This window comes from Dromiciops gliroides, chromosome 1 (genome assembly GCF_019393635.1).
Source record: "Dromiciops gliroides isolate mDroGli1 chromosome 1, mDroGli1.pri, whole genome shotgun sequence".
Taxonomy (NCBI): Eukaryota; Metazoa; Chordata; class Mammalia; order Microbiotheria; family Microbiotheriidae; genus Dromiciops; species Dromiciops gliroides.
In genome coordinates this window covers 334,139,009-334,162,207 of record NC_057861.1, presented here as the reverse complement: position 1 = coordinate 334,162,207, position 23,199 = coordinate 334,139,009, and the positions used below count along the sequence as shown (strand labels likewise).

The 23,199-nt window shown below is 37.4% G+C and overlaps 1 protein-coding gene across 5 annotated transcripts in view; it reads left to right on the top strand.

The window, feature by feature from the left end:
- The window catches only part of FHOD3 (formin homology 2 domain containing 3), a 712,282-nt gene that overhangs the window by 149,073 nt on the left and 540,010 nt on the right, over positions 1 to 23,199 (top strand). For all 5 annotated transcript variants that reach the window (XM_043977896.1, XM_043977898.1, XM_043977897.1 and 2 more), the window contains exon 3: positions 2,552 to 2,616. In XM_043977896.1, the coding sequence (XP_043833831.1) occupies positions 2,552 to 2,616 (65 nt within the window). The remainder of the gene's footprint in view (positions 1 to 2,551; positions 2,617 to 23,199) is intronic.

Sequence of the window (23,199 nt, the reverse complement as noted above, 5' to 3'; positions counted from 1 at the left end):
GGATCAAATCATAGAGACATTGAAGAATTGAAATCTTTCATGTAGTTATTCACCAATCTTGTTTTGTTGTTCCCTGCTTTTGTACCTTTGGGCATACCATCCTCCATTTTGTATTCCAAGATCCAGCTCACATGCCATCTACTCAGTTATCAACGGTTTCTTCCCCCATTAAATCCCCCAAGCTATTCTGTTTGATTTTTCCCATGCACTTGATAGTTTTCTAACTTTTGCCATCATTACTTGTGTATGTGGTTCATCTCTTCATATTGTAATCTCCTTGATGGCAAAGTCTATGCCATTTTTCATTTTTATCTTTCTAGCACCTAGGACAGTGCTTTGTGCATAGTGTAGGTACTTAATTAACTGTTGAATCTAATGGAATAAGAAAATTTTATTTTCTACAGAAAAGAGAAAGCACATTATTGTCAGTTATTCACCTAAAGAATCACAGTTTGAGAGTCAATCTGGAGTTATAATGTCCTGGGCTCAAGTCACACCTCTGAAATATATTGGCTGTGTGACCTCTCAGTGCTCCAGGCTACTCGCTATGATAAAAAATTGCAGAACAACAGTTGCTGATCTGCATTGGTATAAGAAATTTCCCTCCTTGGAGCTCTTTATAACAATGAAATCACATGTGTACACCCCCAAAAAGTCACCTGAAAGTCTGGAAGCTCCATCCATATTTGTCTGGACTCAGAGAAATGCCATGAAACTTTCTCAATAAATTAACAGTGAACTCTGCAGAGAGGCAACTTAACCTGACTCACTTTAGGAGTAAATAATATCAGGCTTTGTTTGTTGTAAGTGGGAATGATAGGAGGATTCCTTGATATCTTTGGGGTGATGCTGTGGTATGGACAGAGTAGCCAGTGGAGTGAGTGTGAGGAGGGTTTCATTTATTTGGGGGGGTGGTTTGTTTTTGTTTTTTGCAGGGCAATGAGGGTTAAGTGACTTGCCCAGGGTCACACAGCTAGTAAGTGTGTCAAGTGTCTGAGGCCGGATTTGAATTTGAGTCTTCATGAATCCAAGGCCAGTGCTTTATTCACTGTGACACCTACCTGCCCTGGGCTTCATTTATTAAGATATGTACGGTTAAGGAGATAATCTTAAACTTAAAGGTAAATTTGTATATGTGTGCCACAGAACAAACTTCTGTTTCCTGGCTCATTTCTTTAGTAGCTTGCTTTCTTTTCTAGAAGTTCTTTTAGGAAAGGAGTAAAACTTCCTTTCATCAAATTGTGCTACTTCTACTAAAAATGAACAACCAAGACCAGAACTTTTTTCTTTTTTTTTTCTTTTTTGGTATCTTCTGGTATCCAGGGCACATATTTGGTCACCTTACTCTTTTCTGTTTTGTGGCTTGCTCTGGGCTCCATGAAGTCAGTGAAAAATCTGTGCTTTTCAAAAACAAAATGGCAAGAGATACCCTGGGTAGCAGTGCCTAAAAGCTTAGCATAAGAAGAGACTCTTAGATTTTGTTTATTCTCAGTAAGAAATGAAGCAAGAAGTAACCAGTGATGCAAAAGACAAGCGTACACTTGCTTCTTCCTACTTTGAGCCTCAAACTCTTTCTCAGGGCAAACTGCATTTCCCTGTATGGATTACAGAAGACACTGAATTCAAATCGTTAGTGCATTTCCTTTTAAATTTTATTTTCTAGAAATGTAAAAATAGCTATGGATATGATTTGTTTTGGATTAGTTTAGGGATTTCACATTTTGGAAACAGAATTTTAAAATTTCCCCAAATGGTAAACCTATGAGTGCATGCAAGCCTTGAAGATGGAATCATTTTCCAGGGTTTGACAATAATACATAAATGCCCATCTAGATTAACTATTTTTTTCCATATTCCACTCTTGAAACATTATTTTAATATAATTTTCTGGGGGGTTATATTCAGCATCTGAATACATTTCACCTTTCAACTCTTTGAAATTCTTTAAAAATAGGAAATTAGGAAAGAACATTAGGTTCATAGCTTTCTTGAATTTTTGAGTTTTAATAATTTTAAAGGAAAAAAGGTTCAAAAGATAATTGAAACAACTTAGCACCTGTATAGCTGTATAGCCATCATACACACAGACACACAAACTACCACCACCACCATCATCATCATTATTTTTTGAAGTATGAACTGAATCTGAGCTCCTGTGAGATGCAGTGTTAATGCTAGGTGGTGCAGTATTAAAAGTGCTGAACCTGGAGTCAGAATGACCTGAGTTCAAACACTTATTAGCTGCGTGACCCTGGGTAAATCAACCTCTGTTTGCTGCAGTTTCCTCATCTGTAAAATGGGTATAGTAATAGCACCTACCTTCCAGGGTTTTTGTGAGGATCAAATGAGATAATAATTGTAAGTACTACATAAATATTAGTTGTTATTATAACTTTGATAACTATTGGAATGATGGATTGGAGTGGGGAGATATTATCTATTTTTACTAATGAAAGAACTAGTTTTGTGTTTGAGTTTCTGTGTAATCCCAGGAACATACTCTCTCAGAGCCTTTTCTCTGATGCTCATGGTGTGTTTTCATTTTCTTTAGGAGGGGTAAGAAGCATAGTATAATCCTAAGGACCCAACTCTCAGTGAGAGTGCATGCCTGTATTGGTAAGTAGCAAACTTCATGTTCTTTTCTAAAGGAAGGGGAATTTGTCTCCATAGTGGCTGTTGGAATGTACTGTTGGAAATCAGAATTTCTGAGAGTGAAATAAAACAGTTTTTGTCACTTCTGTGTGCCAATTTTCACTAAGCTAATGGTTGCTTTTGCCTTTTGTTGTTACAAATTTACAGGGAGGGTGTTAAAGGCCCACTTTAGCTGTGTCATCTTTATCTGCTTAGCTAATGTAGCTTAGGTTAAAAGAGACAGCTAAGTTACTGAAGCTGATTTTTGGGAGCAGAGTGAGACAGATGCTCCCTTATATTGACATATGCTTCACTGGTGGAGCTGACCCATGGATTCAAGGGCCTGTGACCCCAGTTGTGAGGGAGGGAAGGGGCTTCTATTTCAATTCACATAGCCACAGTGAGCAAAGAGTGCTATTATGCATTTCTGTCTGGGTACAAAATGTGTCCTTTATGGGACACTAAGCCCCATGATCTTTCTGAGTTTTTTTCTAAATGGCCTATTTACTCATTGCTTTCAAAGAAGATAGATAGAAGTTCATCCTTCTATGTGAGATCAATAGCAGCAAGAATACTTGTGGATCCTAACTTGTGAATTGTAGTGAATAGGGATTCTCCAGAACAAAGTGAATACTATGATAGAGAGGCTGATGAGGGTGCCTCCGAGGGAGTTGTCAGCCAGATGAATTAATTCATAACTTATAAAAGGCCTGACTGTTTACTTACTCAGTGATTTAAGCTGCAGGAATCACCCAGGCCACCATGTATGTGAGTGGAACCATTAGTTCACTGCTGTATGTTTGTCTACTAAGCAGGTAATTAGGGTAGAACTTACACTTTTAGAAACAGCAATGTTGTGCACATGTAGCCATGGATCACTAATAAAACTATGCACCTGTTTATCCCTGGTTTTAGAGATCATACTATGGTATTTTAAAGTTAAAGGAAGAGAATGGTAGCAATTACACTTCATGTAGTACCTAATGGGTTTTCGTTCCTCAATGATGTAGCTTTTATTCATTTTAAGTAGTATTAGCTCTTGTTCTTAAGTCAGGAATTCCTTGAATGGGGATTTGGAGGAAGCATCCCTATATCTTGGAATTCTCCATGTTCTTCCATTTTAGTATTTTGTGTTTAAATTTAGACCAGAATAGAAGAATGACAGTAGCTCTTCATATTGGCCATGTGGTTTTGTTGTGTTTTGATACGTGAAGAATTTTCTTCTAACCTTTGACTGTAGTCACTGGTTCAGCTAAGGCTATGAAAGACAACATGTTAGAATCCTGTGGCTAGTAGCCTGATGGCCTCTGGGAGCTGGAGGTCCAATAGTACACTTTACTTGTGAATAACAGTTACTCTTATAGGGAGGACAGAAGTGCAAGGATGTATTCAATATTAACCCAGAGGGTTTCTCCTTTCTTCTGACCTTTTTCTTTATGATCATATTTTAGTTCTTACCTCTTTGGGGTGTTGCAGGGTCCATGATCGTCTCAGTGTATAATAGTCATAGTTGAAGGAAAGAACAATTACTATGTAGCTCTTACTCTCTGTGTAGAACTGTGTGTGAATGTGTATGTTTGCATGTGTTTGCATGCAAATATGTGTGTGGTTGAGAGATAGAGAATATTGGGAATGTAAAGAGGGTGGGCTGAAGAATGACTTAGGTTTAAAGGATCTTCACTTTATTTTTCATTTGGTCTGTGGGGTATACATAAATCTGTGTAGGAAAGATGAAAATTTCTATTAAAACTACTCATTGTTTGCTTTATATGTACACTGATGTGAAAGACATCAGAAAGGAACACCGAATAAATAAGTTGTTATTATGTTGTTAAAATATGTTTTTTCAAATGTATCTATATTATCTATATCTATATTTACATCTATATCTATCTATACCTATACCTATATCTATATACAAAAGTTGGCCCAATTAGATAGTAATTTTGGAGGGGTTCCCTTTTTATTTTTATTTAGTGTTTATTGGGATTATTAAATGTTTAGTGAAATTGTTTTTAAAAGAAGGATTGGTTTCATTGGGCATTGTAGATTTGTTATAAAATCTTTGGATTTTGCTGTTCAATCATTTCAGTCTTGTCCGACTCTTTGTGACCCCATATGGGGTTTTCTTGGCAAAGATACTTGAGTAGTTTGCCATTTCCTTCTCCAGCTCATTTTACAGATGAGAAAACTGAGGTAAACAGGCCCAGGGTCACCCAGTTAGTAAATGTATGAGATCAGATTTGAACTCAGAAAGATGAATGAATGAAACTCAGGACTCCAGGACTGGTGCTCTATCCACTGTACCACTTTGCTGGCCCAATGGTTATGTTAGATGGCTTCTAAGTAAGGAAACTTCCAGCTCTCAAATGTATGATCATATGACTTCAGTTCTAATAATACTATTTTTTTTTTTTAGTGAGGCAATTGGGGTTAAGTGACTTGCCCAGGGTCACACAGCTAGTAAGTGTTAAGTGTCTGAGGCCGGATTTGAACTCAGATACTCCTGACTCCAGGGCCGCTGCTCTATCCACTGCGCCATCTAGCTGCCCCATCTAATAATACTATTAATAATAAAATAAACTAGTATTTATGTAGCAGTTTAAGGTTTGCATAGTGGGTATGTCATTTTATTTGATCCATATGATCCTGAAAATAAGTGATGCAGATATTATAATCCTCATAACAGATAAAAAACTAAGACTAGGAGGATTTAGGTTATCCATGTAGTAAGAATCTAAGGGGGCAGACCGGTCCTGTATTCAGGAGTACCTGAGTTCAAATCTGGCCTCAGACACTTGTCATTTACTAGCTGTGTGACCCTGGACAAGTCACTTAACCCCCATTGCCCCTCCAAAAAAAAAAGAATCTAAGACATGATTTGAACTTGGGTCTTCCTTTTTTTTTTAGGTTTGAATTTTTTTTTAGTTTTCAACATTTGTTTATATAATATTTCCAATTTCAAATTTTTCTCCCTCCCTCCACTCTCTCTCCCCTCCCCTAGACAGCAGGTAATCTGATATAGGTTTTATATATATAAAAGTAACATTAAACATATTTCTGCATTAGTCATGTTATAAGAGAAGAATCAGAGCAAAAAAAGGAAAAACCTCAAAAAAGAAAAACAACAGCACCAAAACCAAAAGAAATAGTATGGTTCAATCAGCATCCATATTCCACAGTTCTTTTCCCCCCCTGGATTTGGAGAGCATTTTCCATCATGAGTCCTTTGGAACTTTCTTGTACTGTTGTATTGGTGAGAAGAATCTAATCTATCACAGTTGATCAACACATAATGTTGATGATACTGTGTATAATGTTCTTCTGGTTCTGCTCATCTCACTCATCATCATGAACTTGGGTCTTCCTGATGATGGACTCAGCAAACAATTCACTACAACTTACCAGCTCAGCCTTTTAATGCAATTTCAGAACCTCCTGAAGTGTTATAAATGTTTCAAATACAATTTAACTTCCACACACAAAGATTTGAGCCTATTTCTTTTACTGAAAGGCTTCTTTCATCCATTTTTGATACTACTGCCATTTCCTATCTCTGTCATGCCCTGGGACTTACATATTATAATGTATGCACCACTAAGAATTAGTCCTTGATAGACCATAATATGAAAGGAATATATCCATTCAGTGTGGTTTGCTTGTCTTCTTTAAAAAGGCAAATAGGAATTTCTAAGGTTGAGAAGTTTTTTGTTGTTGTGTATTAGGAGGCAGAAACTGGAGCAATTTGAACTAATAAAAGAAAAAATAACTGATTTGGGGTTCTTTCTTACTGAGAAATTTTGTTTTCCAATGAAGAAAAGCTGATTGAATTGTTACTGAGCATGCAGGAGAGTAATCCTTGTGCAAGTACAGTCTGCTAAAATAGCCATATCATGTTTATTTTTCACCAGTACTTGCCTTTCAACTAGATGATTGAAGTTAGAACATTATGGAATTTTAAAAAATAGTTAAATTCCACAAACTATTTTTTCCTTCTTGATTTTTAAAATAAATTATAAGAATGTTTAGGATCTCAGACTAAATATTGATAAGTTGGAGATCACATGACTTTGAAATTCTCAAGTGTTAACTTTGGAATGGGGGGGGCAGCTAGATGATGCAACGGATAGAGTGCTGGTCCTGGAGTCAGAAGGACCTGAGTTCAAATCTGGTCTCAGACATTTACTAGCTGTGTGACCCTGGGAAAGTCACTTAGTGTTGTTGGCCTCAGTTTTCTCATTTGTAAAATGATCCAGAGAAGCAAATGGTAAACTACTTTCAGTATCTTTGCCAAGAAAACCCCAAATGTGGTTACAGAGAGTTGGACATGACTGAAACGACTCAACAACAATAACGACCTTGGAATAATTTGAGAAATACAGGCTTCCCTCTTGTTCAGAACAGGCTAGAATGTTTCTGCCTTTCATTTAGCAATAAGCAAGAAAACCTCCAAATTATTTTTATTAGTTCTTATGAAATTAGTTTGAATTCACAAATAAACAGTAATTTATTATGCAGTAGGTACTGAGGATGAAAAGATGAAAATCAACCTAATGCCTGACTTCAAGGAAGTGACTTCATAGGCCATGCCCACAAATAAGTATGATACACGGTAGAATATGAAAGGGACAAAGGAGAGAAACAGGGAAGACTTCACAGAGGTGTTGGCAACTGAGCTAGACCTTACAGAAAGAGATGGATTTTAGCAGGTAGAGATGTAGAGAGAGTAGGGTTTTCTAGGCATGGAGGATAGCCCCCAAGAACAAATGCACAGAAGCAAGAGATGATACGGTGGGTCTACAAATAATTACTATACCAGTTTGTTTAGAATATATGTATATATAATATGTATATATAAATATACATTATATAAAAATATATATAATATATATATGTGTATATAGAGATATTGTGTGTGTGTGTGACAAGTGTGTGAAATAAGTCAGAAAGGAAAATCTGCAGCCAGAATCTAGAGGCCTCAATGGCTGGATTAAGGGCTTTGTGTTTCAGTCTGTAGGTAGTGGGAAGTCACTGAAGATTTTTTTTTGAGCAGGGGAATGACATGGTGAAATCTAAATAATAAGAATTCATGGGAAGAATGAGTTGGAAAGGGGAAAACCTAGAAGCATTAAGGCCAGTTAGAAAGTTTGTTGTTGGTTTTTTTTTTGCCAGGGAAAGTTAATAAGAACTTGAATTTGTAGTCACAGTCAGTGTAATTAGAGTATGAGAAGAAAAGAGGGGGGAATGTGACTGACGTGTTGTGGAGGCAGAGTCACTATGACTTTTCACATGTTGTTGTTGTTGTTGATCCATCATTCTCAAAGAAAACAAATGACACCACAAGGGTGATGTCCTGACTTGCACATCAATTGGATTTAAGTGAGGATGAAATGTGTATAACAGAGAAGAAAGAAAAGTAAAAAACGACTCAGATTTTGAGTCTGAAATGATTGGGAGGATGGGAGCCATCTGTAGAAACAGGTAACCTGGAAGCCAGGGTAGGTTACCTGAGGTCTCTTTCTACCCTGCAAGGCTGTGTGATTCATAGACTCCATTCCCATAACCCCCAGTTTAGATTACATAGGCCTTAGATGTCGATACTTAAAAAATAATAAGGTCAACTGATCCAGGGTTCTTAATAGCAACTTGAAACTTTCTACAGCAGGTTTTTCCTCATGTCCTCCACTTCTACCTGGTGGTGCCCACCCCCTATGATTACCCTCTACTGGCATTGTATATATCTTGTATGTTCAGCAATTTATAAGAGTCATATTGTGATATGGACTCCTGGAGAACTGGTCTTTTCTAGTTATCTTTCTTCGTATTCCCAGAACTTAGTATTGTGCCTGGCACATAGAATATGCTTAATAAATGTCTGTTGACTGATCGAGAAGAAAAAAAAATTGGAAGACAAGGAACTAGAGGCAATTTGTAAGAAAAGAAATGAATGGGCAGTTTTAAGGATCAGCTTCCTTATAGTAGTATGTGCAATCCACAGCAAGGACTATGTCATATTCCCTATGACAGAATCATATTCCTCCCTTCCCACATTCTTCATTCTATTCAAACTGGCCTGCTAGCTGTTCCTTTTCTGTGACATTTCATCTGTAATTTTTGTGTTTTTGCCCAAGCAGTCCCTGTCATAGCATTCCCTTCTCATAGAATCTCTGGTTTATTTCAGAAAAACAAAACAAAACAAAACAAAACAAAAAACCAAAGTGCAGTTCAGGGCACCTTCTCCATGAAGCCTTTCCTAATCTGAGCCCTCCCCCCATCCCGACTTGTTAGCCTTCTTTCACTCTTTTTTTTTTTTTTTTTTGGTGAGGCAATTGGGGTTAAGTGACTTGCCCAGGGTCACACAGCTAGTAAGTGTTAAGTGTCTGAGGTTGGATTTGAACTCAGGTACTCCTGAATCCAGGACCAGTGCTCCATCCACTGTGCCATCTAGCTGCCCCTTCTTTCACTCTTGAAGTTCTTTATATTCATTTATCTGTGTACATATTTTTTTCTCAGTATAATGTTATCACCTTGAGAGCAGGAATTGTTTTGATTTGATCCTTGTATCTCCTGCACTAGCACACAGTGTCTTGTACACAGTAGGTGCCTAATATATTTTGTTAAATTAATCAAATCAAGCAAACCAGTTCCTTCCATCAATGAAATAAATAGAACAAAAAGGTCCGTCGTCTGGCATGCACACTGCCACTTCCAAGTGTCTGGAACTGTGGGGAAACAAGAAGTAAACAAATAGCAGAAGAAAGTGGTAGTGGAAAAAAAACCCCATAATCTGGCCTAAGTGGTTTTCATCAACATCATTCTAAAAAGTCACACTATTATATTACCTTGTGAAGCTAAAGCCAGGGAACAAAAGAGAAGTCTGGAGCTGAGCAGGAGATGGTTGCATTAAGAGGATATTCTGAATGCTGCTAAAGTTGATGGGAACTCATAGATAGTGAAAAGAATGCTGTCATTGACAGCAAGAAGATGACTTAGGAGAAGGCTGAACTTCAGACTTTGATTCCATAATTAATTTTGAACAAAGGCCATGTTACACTGCCCAGGTCATGCAGCTGCACATTCTGTACTCTGCTCCTGTGAGAAAGATGGAAATAACAAAGATTCAAGTAGATAATAGACATTTGTTTAAGGAAAACAAATTTCAGGATGTGTCCTGGTGTCAGGACTTAATCTGTGCAATGTTCAAACCCATCAGCATCTAAAGCATATTGCAAAAACTAATTATAAATGATGAATGAGTCATTAAGAAAAGATTAAATTATGCTAAGTATATTCAAGACTATGTTAATAATAAAAATTAAGCATGTTCCAAAGGTCAAGAAAGATACATGTATGGTGATAGAATGGTAGGTGGTAAGCATATTCCCAGTGGTGACATGCTTAAAGGTGCTATTAAAAAACAAATCATAGACTTAAAATAAAAAGATGAATTGAAGTGGAATAATGTAGTTATCTAAGTTGTGGAGGGAGATGATTCTTTTTTTGTATTCAATAAGAGAAGGAATTATTAAAGACAAGATGGATGTATTCAATGATATGAAATAAACTGTTTCTGTATAAAAATATAATTAAAAGAAAAAATTGGGGAAATATTGATGGTCTATATTAGATAAAAGTTGACATCTAGAACAAATAGGGCACCATTAAGGTGTATAAAGCGAAAATTGTCAAGTATATATGACCAAATGACATAAATAGTTAACAAAAGAAAAAACACAAATTGCTTACAATCACTTAAAATTCTTAATCTATGATCAGTGCTATGTAAATTTAAACACCAATGAGGTGCCATCTTATATTCATCAAACTGGCAAAAAATAATTAAAAGCAATGAAACTCATTATTGTCAGGGTTAGGGGGAGGTAGGTACACTAATTTTCTGGTGGAATAATTTTTTTTTTTTCAGAACAGTCTTGCTGCCCCTAGTAAAAGTTTAAAAGATATCATACCTTCTGATCCAATAATTTCACTGTTAGGCGGTTCCTTGAAAGTGTTACAAAATAAACCAAAACAAAACAAACAAAACAAGTTATCTGTTAAAAGATTTTCATAGCAACATACTTTGTAATTACAAAACAATAACAACCTGGAATTCACCTAAATGGCTAACAGTACTGCTAAATTAGTGGTTAACAAAATGCTTAATTAAATTATAGTACATTGACGTAATGGAATACTACAATGCAATTAAAGCTGACAAGGATGAGGAATATAAAGAAATGTGGGAAGACCTCTATGCAATATACTGCAGGAAAAATTAGAAGCAGAGCAGAATGCATACAAAAGAAAAATGAATGAGCACGGACAAATGATTCTAATGGATATGGTGACTGAAAAGGTGTTATTTTTATAAAGGGTAATAAAATGTGCATAGTTATAAAGCAAGCATTAAGTTTGTGAAAAATTATTTATAAAAAATAAAAACTATCATCTAGGAGATTTATGATTTAAGGAGGAAGTGAGCTAGGTACATAGCAAGAATGAGGGATAACAGATGAAACAGCCCAAGTGCTTTACTGGTTGAAACCCATAGAATGTAGGATCCAAAGGCCTTCAATGTATCAAGTAGGTAGCTCTCCATTTCACTTTTCAGCCAAACTGGCCCTCTTGTTAGCTGTAGAAGATTTCCATCATCTTTCTCTCTGTGTGTCTTTGTATTTCTTCCCTGGGTTCTTTGCCTGTGTCTAGAATGCATTGCCTACTTTGGCCTCTTACAATTCCTACTTTTCTTCATCATTCACCTCCTGTGCCACCTGAGAGCCACCTACTACAAGAAGCTCTTCCATGGGCCCCTTCTGCTTTCTTCCTCCTCCTAAAATGATCATCTAAATGCCTATCTTTTTACATGTCATATCTGACTAGTAGGATGTAGGCCCCTTAAGGTCAGGGATTATTTTTCTCTTCTCTTTTGTATCCCTAGTGCATGTTGGGTACTTAACAAATGGTTGTTGGATTGGATTGTCCTATCTTGTCCAACTCTTTCTTTTTACAGATGAGAAAATGAAGGCAAAAGTGATTAAACGATTGGCCCAAGGAATGCCAGAATTTGAACACAGGTCATTTGACACCAGACCTGCTGTGCTTTCTGTCAATGAACACTGTTGGTACCAAAGACATAGAGACCCAAGGGACACTTTTTAGGAATAGGCCCAACACATTGCATTGGAAAGGGAAGGGTAGTTTATGGGTACTGTATCTCTAAACAAATGCCACCTATCATGAAAAGTAGATATTATCCTAGGGGAAATCTATTTTACTGGTTATTTTAGAGAAAAGTAGTTGGCCATAGGTTGGTTGGTTTGTCAAGAAAATGGGGAAATTTCCTGTTCCCTGTTAAGGGAGATGAGTTTAGGGATGTTCTTCATCTTTGAGTTGTTGCTAGGACTAAGGTGAGGTCACTTCAAGTATTGGACGGTATGGGTCAGTTCTAGGTGAAAAGCAGATTTCTCAGAGGCAATAGACTGCCATGCTAAGATTGTAAGAACACTGATCTTGCAGTCATAACACCCGAGTTCAAAATTCAGTGTCAGTGTTTGATATCACAGTCACCTTAGGCAATTATACTTACATTTTCCTTCTTACCCTTAGTATTTTTATCTGTAAAATGTGAATTACACATAATACACGTTTTATTTACCTCACAGGGTTGTTGAGAGGGAGAGAAACCCTAGAAGATTATGATTAAATCTAAATTATTATTACCCATTACCTTTTAGCTTTTCCTTGTGTATCGAAGAATGGTGAACATTCTCCATGTGATCTTCCTACATATATTAATTTGTAATGATGAGCTTGATACTTTCATAAAAAATATTAGAGATTAGCTATCTTAGGTACATAGAAAGGTTGTTAAGAAGATGTAAATTAGCTCTTCTCACTTAGTGCAACCCCTCCCCCCAACACACACACACACACACACACACACACACACACACACACACACACACACGACATCCCTTCACCCCTGGAGCTTGTTGTCATAAGAGAGGTTTGTAGGGTTGGCAAGGAGGACTGACGTGGGGTTCTGTCCCTTTTCTCCTTTATAAAGTGAACCAAGCCGCCAAAACTATTTCCCGCTCCCCGCCCCCCAGTTCCTTTGTAGCCCTTGAGGATAGGGTCTGGTGATATATTAGAAATCTCCCTAGCCTATCTCCAATTACTTCAAGGTTTGAAGTCTTCCTTCAAAGAACTAGGTCTCCACAGTTCACCATTACCCTGAGGCTATTGCATACAGCTTTGGCAGAAGAGCCAAGTTACTAGACTTCAAATGTGTTGTAGCTGGAAGAACAGTGGACCCTGGATGTCATAGAAATAGAGAATCTTGGAGCTGGAAAGGGACTCAAAGGCCATTCACATGAACAGGAATCCCTTATGCAGTATACTTGACTGGTGGTCATCCAGTGTGAGGAAGGGACGCCTACTTTGCAGCTAATCCCACTTTGGAATAGACTCAAATGTTAGGCAGTTTTACTTCTTCGATCCTGAATTTTCATTTTTGTAATTTCTAAACCATTGTTTTTAGTTCTCTCTTCTGGGGTTAAGCAGAACAGGGGAAATGAGAATCAAGAGCCATCATAAAAGATAGGTAGGCAGATAGATAGAGATGCAAAATAAAGAACAGGACTTGCCACACTGGCCCTAATTTCCTTTTACTAAGGGTTAGTAAAAAGATTTACTTAGCTTGGTGGGCAAGGAGAAGGCCAGAAGCAGTATACATGGACTTTAGCAAAGCACTTGGCAGTGTTTAACGGTGTCCCTGTGGACAAAATAGAGTGATGTGGGCCAAATGATAGGATGTTTAGGTACATTTGGAATTGATTAAATGACTGAATCTCAAGAGCATGATTAATGAATTGATGTTAATTAAGGAGAAGTTTCTAATTGAATTTCCTAGAGATCTTTCCATGGCTTTTTCTCATTTAACACTTTTATCAATGACTTGGATGAAAGTATTAGCACGTTTTTGAAATGTAGAGGTGACAAAGAGGTTAAAGAGTTAGCCAATACACTGGGTAGAACCTAGAATTCAGGATCCAAGTAAGAATGGATCCAATTTATCTAATTGGAGTTTGAAATTTAATAGTGATTGATTTAAAGAGAGATAAATAAATAGTGCTATTGGGCTTAGTAGAGTATGCCGTTAGCCTTTTATACCAGGGAGGTTTGGGTTAGTGAATTTCTTGTGTTTATGGGTTTTGGGCGGCTTTAGGGTTAAAAGCCATTTGGATACCTTTACTAAGTCTGGCACCAATATGGGAAGCTCCTGGAGTGGAGGTCCACCAGGCTGACTAAGGAAGCAGATCAAGGCTTCCACACCAGTCGGTACTGGGACTGGGCCTGTGAATGGTTTCTGCATTTCCAGCCTGAGTGAGATAGAAATATTTAGTCTCAAAAACAAAAATAAATCCGTAGCAAAAGAAAGGAAAAATGAATGGGATGTTTCCTTGATCATGTCACATCTGGAGGATTTAGTTCTGTTCTGGGTGCCACATGCTAGGAAGGACATTGATAATCCAGAACATATCCAGAGGAAAACAGAAGGGAGAGGGGACTGGAGACCAGGCCAAACAACAATTAGTTGAAGGAACTGGTAATGTTTAATCTGTAAAAGAAGATTTAGGTGGTATATGTGAAGATATTGGTTGGACTTAGTTACCTCTGAAGTACCTTCCAGTCCTAATATTCTGTGATTTAAAATGCTTTTTAAAAATCACAGTGACAAAGTAGATGGATGTGGCCGTGGGGTCAGGAAGATGGGTTCAAGTCCTATCTCTGTCCAATGATGGCTGTATGGGTCAAGTCACTTAACCCAAGTTTCCCAGGCAGCTAAAACTATAAATTACAGAAATGCATGTTTACATGCATTAGTAGAAGTTTCTTATGAGGACCTCTCTTTACCAGTGTAATTACAGGTCTTATAACATGTGTATATATGTGTGTGTGTATATATATATATATGTGTGTGTGTGTGTGTGTGTGTGTGTGTATCAATAAGCAAGAATTTATTAAGTACCTAATATGTATCAGGAACTATGCTGGGAATACAAACACAGTGAATGAAACAATTTCTATTTCCAAAGACCCCCCCCTTCTTCCTCTTCCTCTTCTCTCTTCTCCTTTCTTTCTCTCCCTGACCCTTATTCCTCCTTCTCTTCATCCCTCCCTTTCTTTCCTTCTCTCCTCTTTCCCTCTCCTTCCCTCTCTGTCCCTCCCTTTTCTCTCCCCCACTCTTCTCTCTCCTCTCTGTCTATATCTCTCTTTCTCTTTCTTTCCCTCCCTCCCTCCTTCCCTCCTTTCTTTCTTTCTTTCTTTCTTTCTTTCTTTCTTTCTTTCTTTCTTTCTTTCTTTCTTTCTTTCTTTCTTTCTTTCTTTCTTTCTTTCTTTCTTTCTTTCATTTTCTCAGTTTGGAATAGAATCTCAAGGTTACAGGTATCCTGGATGTAATCTAGTATAACCCTCTATATCCTTAAAGGTGATCATCCATTTGCCTGAATATCTGTAGTCACTACTTCATGGATTTATTTCCTACTATCTATAAAGTAACTTAATAGTGATTGTTGAACAGTGAAATGTAGGTGTTTCTGGATGACCTCTTCATTACGTCAGTACTTTGCAGCCTCCTAAAGTATGTACCACAATTGCTTAGTAGTGCATCTGAAGTCTAGCAGCACATTTGGTGATGATTCAGTCATGGTCATGGCGACTGTGGGTTTGTTCCCCATAGAAGGGATTGTAGGATGTGTTTGAATCATATCCTGGCTGATAGAATCACTGAGTTGCTATCCATTGAAAAAGTTAATTCATTAAAGATATTTACAAGGAAACTTTAGTTATGCCAAGAAAATAAAACCCTGTTAATATGAACCACATTTTTAAAAGAGGAGTTGGTATAGACTAGATGGAGTTTGGCCCAAATTATCTTTCCCTGGTGTGTCTGTCTGGTTTACCTATGGAACAATGATTATATTGCTGGTTCATAAGAATTCTGGCAACTCCTAGGAATAATCTCCTGTAGATTTTCATTTTAGAAATTTTGTTTGTCAGGACATAATCAAAGAATATTTTAGAAAGCAAATATCTTTAGTCTTTTTATTAGGAATGAAGGCAAAAAAAAAGAATACAGGAAATCTTATAATTTGCTTCCCTCCCTCCCCTTGGTTCATACAAGTTCTTTAAGGATTAGGTTTTTGTAAATGTGATTTATAGTTCCAAATGAAGGACTTGGAGAAAAATAGTTGCCTGAGTTCTTTGATGGGCATTTTACAGATTTCTATTGTGTTAGAAATATCTAATAGGAAACATTTTCAACTTGAAAGAAAAAACAACAACATGTGGACAATGTTAGCAGTTCAACAAAACGTGCAACTAATTCACATTTAATTTAAACGGAAAAAAAGGTGCCTTGAGGATTTGTGAGACGTTCTGTGGTTTCAGGCTTTTATATAGCTTATTGATAGCAACAAAATAACATGGGACAATTCAGCACCCTTTGTTAAGTAACTTTTCAGCATAACTGGGAAGAAAAGAGAAAATGCTTTGACCTTAATTAGCTAGAAAGATGATGCTGATTGAATTGTAGCATAGTAGATTCTCATAACTCAATTTTCATGGTCCTGTGAGAAGGCAAAGGGAATCACCATTTATATATTGCCAGGCATTGTGTTAAGAACTTTTTATAACTGTCATCTCATTTGATCCTCACAGTGACCTTGAGAAGTAGGAGCTATTATTATCTCCATTTTACATTTGATGAAGAAGAGGCAAACAGAGGTTAAGTAACTTTCCTAGGTCACCGAAAGCTAATAAAAATCTGAGGCTAGTTTTGAACTCAGGTCTTCCTGACTCTTGGCTTAATGCTGTATCAATTGTGCTATCAGCTAGTTGTCTCTCAAGCCCAGTCCTGCCTTTCTTGGGACTATGGACAATTGACTCAACCTCTTCCAGCCTCAGGATAATATTTGTGACATTGACCTCTCAGGGTTATTATAAGGCTTAAAAGAGATTATATATGTATATATATACACATATATTTGTGTATATATATACATATATTTGTGTGTATATATATATATATAAATATAGTTTTGTAAACCTTAAAGCCTATTATATTAAAGTCAGTTATTATATTTTTATTGGTGCCTGGTACAATGCTAGGCCCTTAGTAGATTAATAAGTATTTGCTCATTGATTGTCTCTTGTTTTAGTTTAGATTCACTTGGTGGGGTATTTTTTTGGGGGGGACTAGACTTTGTAATTTCATTGGCATAAAGAACTCCAGGTGAAGAAACTCCCTCTAACAATGCCAGCCAGCAGTTTTTCTGCAATTTAGTCTTACAGGGTCACTTTGGGCACTGAGAAATTTAATAATTTTCCCAAGGTCATAGGGTCAATATGTATCTGTCACAGGTGAGACTTGAACTCATACCTTCCTGATACTGAGGCCAGATCTCTAACCACTACTCGGTGTTGTCTTATGAGTTCAGTTTAGGTGAAGTTGGTAACATTACTTTCAAATAAGATAATATGTTTGAAAGTGCTTTCAAACAGTATTGACCTAGACCAATGTAAGGTTTTGGTATTATTTAAAGACCCCCCCAAAAAAAAAGACTTGGATTTTATATTATTTTATTCTTTTTCTCCCATTTTTCCATTTAATCTTCAAATTTTTCATTAATAGTGAGATGTTAGTGAAAGATCAGTATTGACACCTTATATTTGTATGGCATAGTTTAAATTTCAAAACATTTTCACATACATTGGATAATATGGCCCTCACAGTTGCCCTGTGTGAGAGGGTGGAAATTATATTATTAGTACCACTTTAAAGATGAAGAAACTAAGACCCCAATTCAGTGATTTCTTTGCCCAAGGTCACACAGCAGGGCCAGAATTAGAACTCTAGGTACCGGTGTTCTCTTTGAAGCATCTTTAGCTTTCTTCTCTATTCAAGATGTGATTGGGAAGATCTGATGCAACCCTTCTGGGATAAAATACTAGAGTAGTGCTGCCAAAAACATTTAAATAAAATCACACTTGAAAATTTTTACCCTTATTTAAGTAAACTTTAACTGGGCTTCAAAGCACAAATGTTTTGGCTAAGTTTTGGTATGGTTCACAAACTGCCTTAGGACAATAAGTCAGCGTAAAAATAAAACCAACTGATTCCATTTTAATAAAGAAACTGCCTGCTTTGACTAATGGTTTTACATTTCCCTTTCTTCAGTCCAGAGTGCCTGCATATCTCATCTTGGATTTCTTTCATGCCATCAGTCCTAACTTAAAACCTACAGTATTATTCTCATTTCAGGCATTTGTAGAGATACCTTCCTGGGGATTAGTCTTCTGTCTCTCTGCCTATTGAAATCATTACCCTCTTAAAGGACCAAGGTTCAAGCTGCCCAAAAGTAATAAGGAAGATCTGGAACTGAGAGGCCAAATTCTTTGTAAATAGAAGTTTGTGACTGGATTCTGACGTTGGAAGTATCTATAATGTCAGTACAGTTCATTGCACACAGTAGATACATTATAAGTGCTTATGGAAAGAAGTAATATAAATTTTAAGGAAAGAAAAAATGAAGAGGCATAGAAATGCTAGCTAAATGGTCTATTTTTTTCTCATGAGAAAGTATGCTGTGTTGTATTTGAAAACTAATACAATGTTTTCTTTAAGCAGCTATACCCATCATTACTTCTTTTTATTTTCTCTTGTCTTAGTGGGATACTACAAGCTCCCCTCTAGCACTCCTTCCCCCCACCTTTCTCTCTGAGGTAGGGTTGAGGTAAAGAGGGAGCTATCACAGAGACTGGCTCAGTAAAGGAAAGTTACTTTCTGTAATAGAACCCAAGACCAGAAGATTAAGGGAATCCAATAATGGAACATGTGGAGATGTGTAACTAAAAAGACATTATGCGCTTACTGTTTTGAATAAGGCATATGGACTTTTGGGGAAAGAGCTGGACTGTGTAAATACAATGTTTTGCCAATAATGTTATGGGGGAATAATTTCAATTCTTGATTGTTTGGTTAACTGGGTGATTTCTAGTTTGAAAACCCACTAGTACATAGGACTGGTTAAGTTAATAAGGGGTTTTTGCTTTGTTTCACCATAATCTCATGTCTTGAAAAAATTCCATTTGATACTTGTTATACTCATATAGGCAAACAGTGACACACTCAGAGCCTCAGTTTCCTCATTTGTAAAATGAGGACAAAAATGCCTGTGTATGATACTGCCCTCCCTGGATTATTGTGAAATCAAATTACATCCCGGGGCAGTTAGGTGGCGTAGTGGATAAAACACTGGCCTTGGATTCAGGAGTACCTGACTTCAAATCCGGCCTCAGACACTTGACTTACTAGCTGTGTGACCATGGGCAAGTCACTTAACCCCCATTGCCCAGCAAACAAAAAAAAAAAAGGAAAAAAAGAAAAGAAAAAGAAAAAAATTACATCCCTATTTGAAATATGAAATAAATGTCAGCTATTATCTAGCATGGCTTAATGGCTAGAAAACTGGCCTTAGAGTCAGGAAGACCTAAGTTCAAATTCTGTTTCTGACAGTGACTGTGTGACTATGGGCAAATCACTGGACTTCTCAGTGCCCAGGGAATTTTCTACATCTATTAATTTCAGAGTCCTTGCTGGAATACATCAGTGTAGGGAGTTGCCACACAAATTGAGCACGCTACATTGATAAAATCACAGAACTGGACAAAAAAGACTATCCATTGCTTCCTTTACTTTTCCTTTGCAATTCCTTATTTGTGATGTGTTCCAGTCTGCTCCTGTTCACCAGATGTCTCTCTGCTACCCTTTGAGTGATACTCATGCCCTTTGAATGATCCCCAATTCCAGTTCTTCAGAGAATACAGTGTTCCATGACTCACAGCCATACAACACCACTAATAGAATTTTGGTACCAAAAAGAAGAGCCTTTTTTTTAGTGTAAAATCTGAGGTCACTAAAAGAGCTTTTCAGTTTCTCAAAGTCAATATAGTCCACTCTTTCTTCTGTCCAATTTTGAGCCTAGCTTATTGTCCATTTGTTGTATCTAAGAGGTTCATGTGTACAGAAATATATACATATATGTATACATATATATCTCCTATGTATATGTAAACACATATATACATATATCTAAAGGTTGACCATTTGGGGCAGCTAGTGGCAGAATGGACATAGCAATAGCCCTGAAGTTGGGAGGACCTGAGTTCAAATGTGACCTCAGACACTTATTAGCTCTGTGACTCTGGGCAAGTCACTTAACCTCAATTGCCTTTAAAAAACATCCTGGGCCATCTCCAGTCATTCTGATATATATCTGCCACTGGACCCAGATGACTCTGCAGGAGAGAGTGAGATTGGTGACTTTGCACAGCCCTCTCTCACTTAAATCCTGTTCAGTGCAAGGCATGATACCACCCCAATGTCATGATCCTCTTCAAGAAAAAAAGGACAAACAATAACAACAAGTTGACCATTTAACTAAATAGCAGAGCCTAGATGTTAGGCATGCTTCATCTATTGTAAGTTTCTGAATAATGGAGTGGCCTGATCAGATGTGTAGATCAAGAAGACTGATATTGCAGCTTTATGTAGAAATGAGAGGACAAAAGAGACAGAAATCTGTGGTCAGAAGGTGGAATTTCAGAATTCAAGTGCTTGAAGGTGACAGCTGGGTGGTGCAGTGGATAGAGTATTAGATTTGGAGTCAGAAAGACCTGAATTAAATTCTGGTGACACTGGCTTTGTGAGCCTGGGCAAATTGCTTAATTTCTGCCTCAGTTTCTCTAATATGTAAAATGGGGATAATAATAACACTTGCCTCCCTGGGTGCTTCTGAGGATAAAATGGGATATTTGCCTTAAAGCACCATATAACAATGTTTAGGTCTGGATGTTGATATTTAAAGTATTGCTTCCACATGGTTCATTAAAGTGGAGTGGAGTTGGAGGTTGAGGTTAAGAAGACAAAGAGACTGTGAAGTGAGGTTGCTTATGTCATCCACGTGTTGACAGTAAATGAGGTAGAAGGGTATGAGCCAGTAACTAAAATACTTGAGTTAGGTAGAATAGAGTTTTGGAGGTGAACAAATTACCAAAAAAGGGATAAAGGGACAGCATTAAACTTCAATAGAGAAGAAACTATTGAACAATAAGGAACAAATTATCAGGGGTGAGCAAGGAGTATGTAGACCCTACTCTTGACATTGCAAAGTGTAGCAAGATTGAGAGAGAGAGAGAGAGAGAGAGAGAGAGAGAGAGAGAGAGAGAGAGAGAGAGAGAGAGAGAGAGAGAGAGAGAGAGAGATTCCTCTACTGGAGAAGTTTGCTCAGGGGGAGATTGAGGTTTGCAGTGAGGGATCACTATGATTTCTCTGTCATTTGAACTTAGCTTCAGGGATGCAGGTCCTCGGATTTAGAAACCTGGGCCATTGAATCATAGGTGGGCAGGCTTTATTGCCAGCTCTAGTTTACATTGCATTCAGAAGTGGACATACACAATAGGTGAAAACATGGCTGTTAGCATTCAAGAGGAACTGAAAAACCGATATCAAGTACATATTTTTCCAGAATTATTCACAGAAGCTTAAAAAAATCAGAAGATCTGGAAGCAAAGCAGGATGAGGAGGGGGCTTTATTGACTTTCTTTTTGTCCTGAGGAATTCAAGCTAGGTTGGATTCTCATTAGCCCTATCGTCCCTCTATGTGCATATCCATTTTCCTTTAGTGATTTTTTAAAATAAGGGGGAGCCCAATCTATCCCTTATTTCTTTGAAAGAGATGGCTGGGTCTTACCTCTGTGGAGCACCTAGTACTTAATCTCTTAAAAATGCAGTATTTATTAGTTTACCCTGATGTTTGCAAACCAATGTTAAAAAATTGACCAAGGTTACATTAGAGAAGGGATACAGTGAAGGTTTCTCTTCTCTTTTTTCCTATTTTGAAACAACCTAGCAGTCAGATTTGGCTTCAAGGCACTTGTGTGTCCAGGATTTGCCATGGCTTTAAACTGAGTGTTTAGTGTTGGAGCTAATGGCATCACAGTACTTTTGGGATGATTGCATACTCAGTGCAAGGCTAGTGTGTGGGGAGACTTCTTTGCCTCTGCTCTATCCTATCTCATGGTCCCAATCTCATATTTAATTCCAAGGAGCATCAGATGAACTGAGAGCATGAACACCTCAATAAAGTCTATGAGGGGAAGCTTAGTTGAGTCTTGGAGATAAAGAGTGTTATTCTTCTCAGGCATTACCTCTGCAATTATTTCTAGACTCTCCGTGATTTCCCCTTAGTACACCAGATATGTCTATAGGAGGGACAGGGCAGGTAGCTAGAGCAGAGGGACTTATGCATCACAACCTTTGCCTGAAAGGGAGAATAAGGCTAATTGTTAATAACAACATATACTCCACTGAGCGGCTTATTTCACCTGTGGTTTCTATCACCTGCCTAACACAGTGCTTTGCTTACAATAGGCACTTAATGCATTTTTTATTGGATTGAATTGCTGGAGTCACTTGATGGCAGTAAGTTAAGACACTGTCATTATGGTGGCCCAATTAACCTTTTATGGCCACAAAGGGACTATTTATTGAAATTGAATAAATGGACTGAATGTACATTAACATACATAGCAAAATTCCATTTGCATGGAAGTGAATTAATTCCAAGGTCATTCAGTTTATAAAAAATGGAGGATCTCTTTCTCTGAAAACAAATATCAGCAATTTGCTAATTCATCCTAAGAAAACATTCCAGACATGGGAAGAGATTGAGAATAGTTTTTTGCTACTGTTCAAGAAATTCTGAGTTGAAAGGGAAAAATACCACTTCTCTCTTATAGGGAAGAGAAGAGGAATGCAACAGATAAACAAATATCACTAACAGAAGGAAACCTGAACTAGCACTGGCTTTATTGAGGAAACATAGGAAACTAAAGTCTTCAGGATGTTTGGTGCTGGAATGGGGGCGGCATATTAAGGTCAGGAATGTCTATTTTAAAAAACTGAGGAGTACTTTCTGTCTTTTGGTCTGAGGAACTCAAATTATAGACCAATTAGTATGATAGAATGAATAATAATAATTGATATTTATATAATCTTTTAAAGTTTTCAAAGCCACTTAGACAAAAAACCATGTATTAAGTGTATACTATGTGTCAGACACTGTGCTAAGCTCTGGAAATACAGGGAAAGGCAAAAACAGCCCCTGCTTTCAAGGATCTCACATCCTAATGGAAGAGATGACCTACCAAGAATTATGTACAAAGAAGATAAATACAGAGTCAGTAGAGGATAATCTCAGGGGGAACATACTAGCAGTTGGGTAAATCTAGAAAGGCTCTTATAAAAGGTGGGGTATGAGCTGAATCTTGAAGGAATCGGAGAATTTTAGGCATAGGGGCAGCCAGTGAATGAATAAGTACAGTGGGGAGAGTCATTTGACAGGAGCAGCAACAGGACCAGTGTCTCTGGATCGAAGTGCATAGAGGAACAGAGTTCAGCAAGACCAGAGATAGAGGAAGAGGTCAGGTTGGGAATGGCTTTAA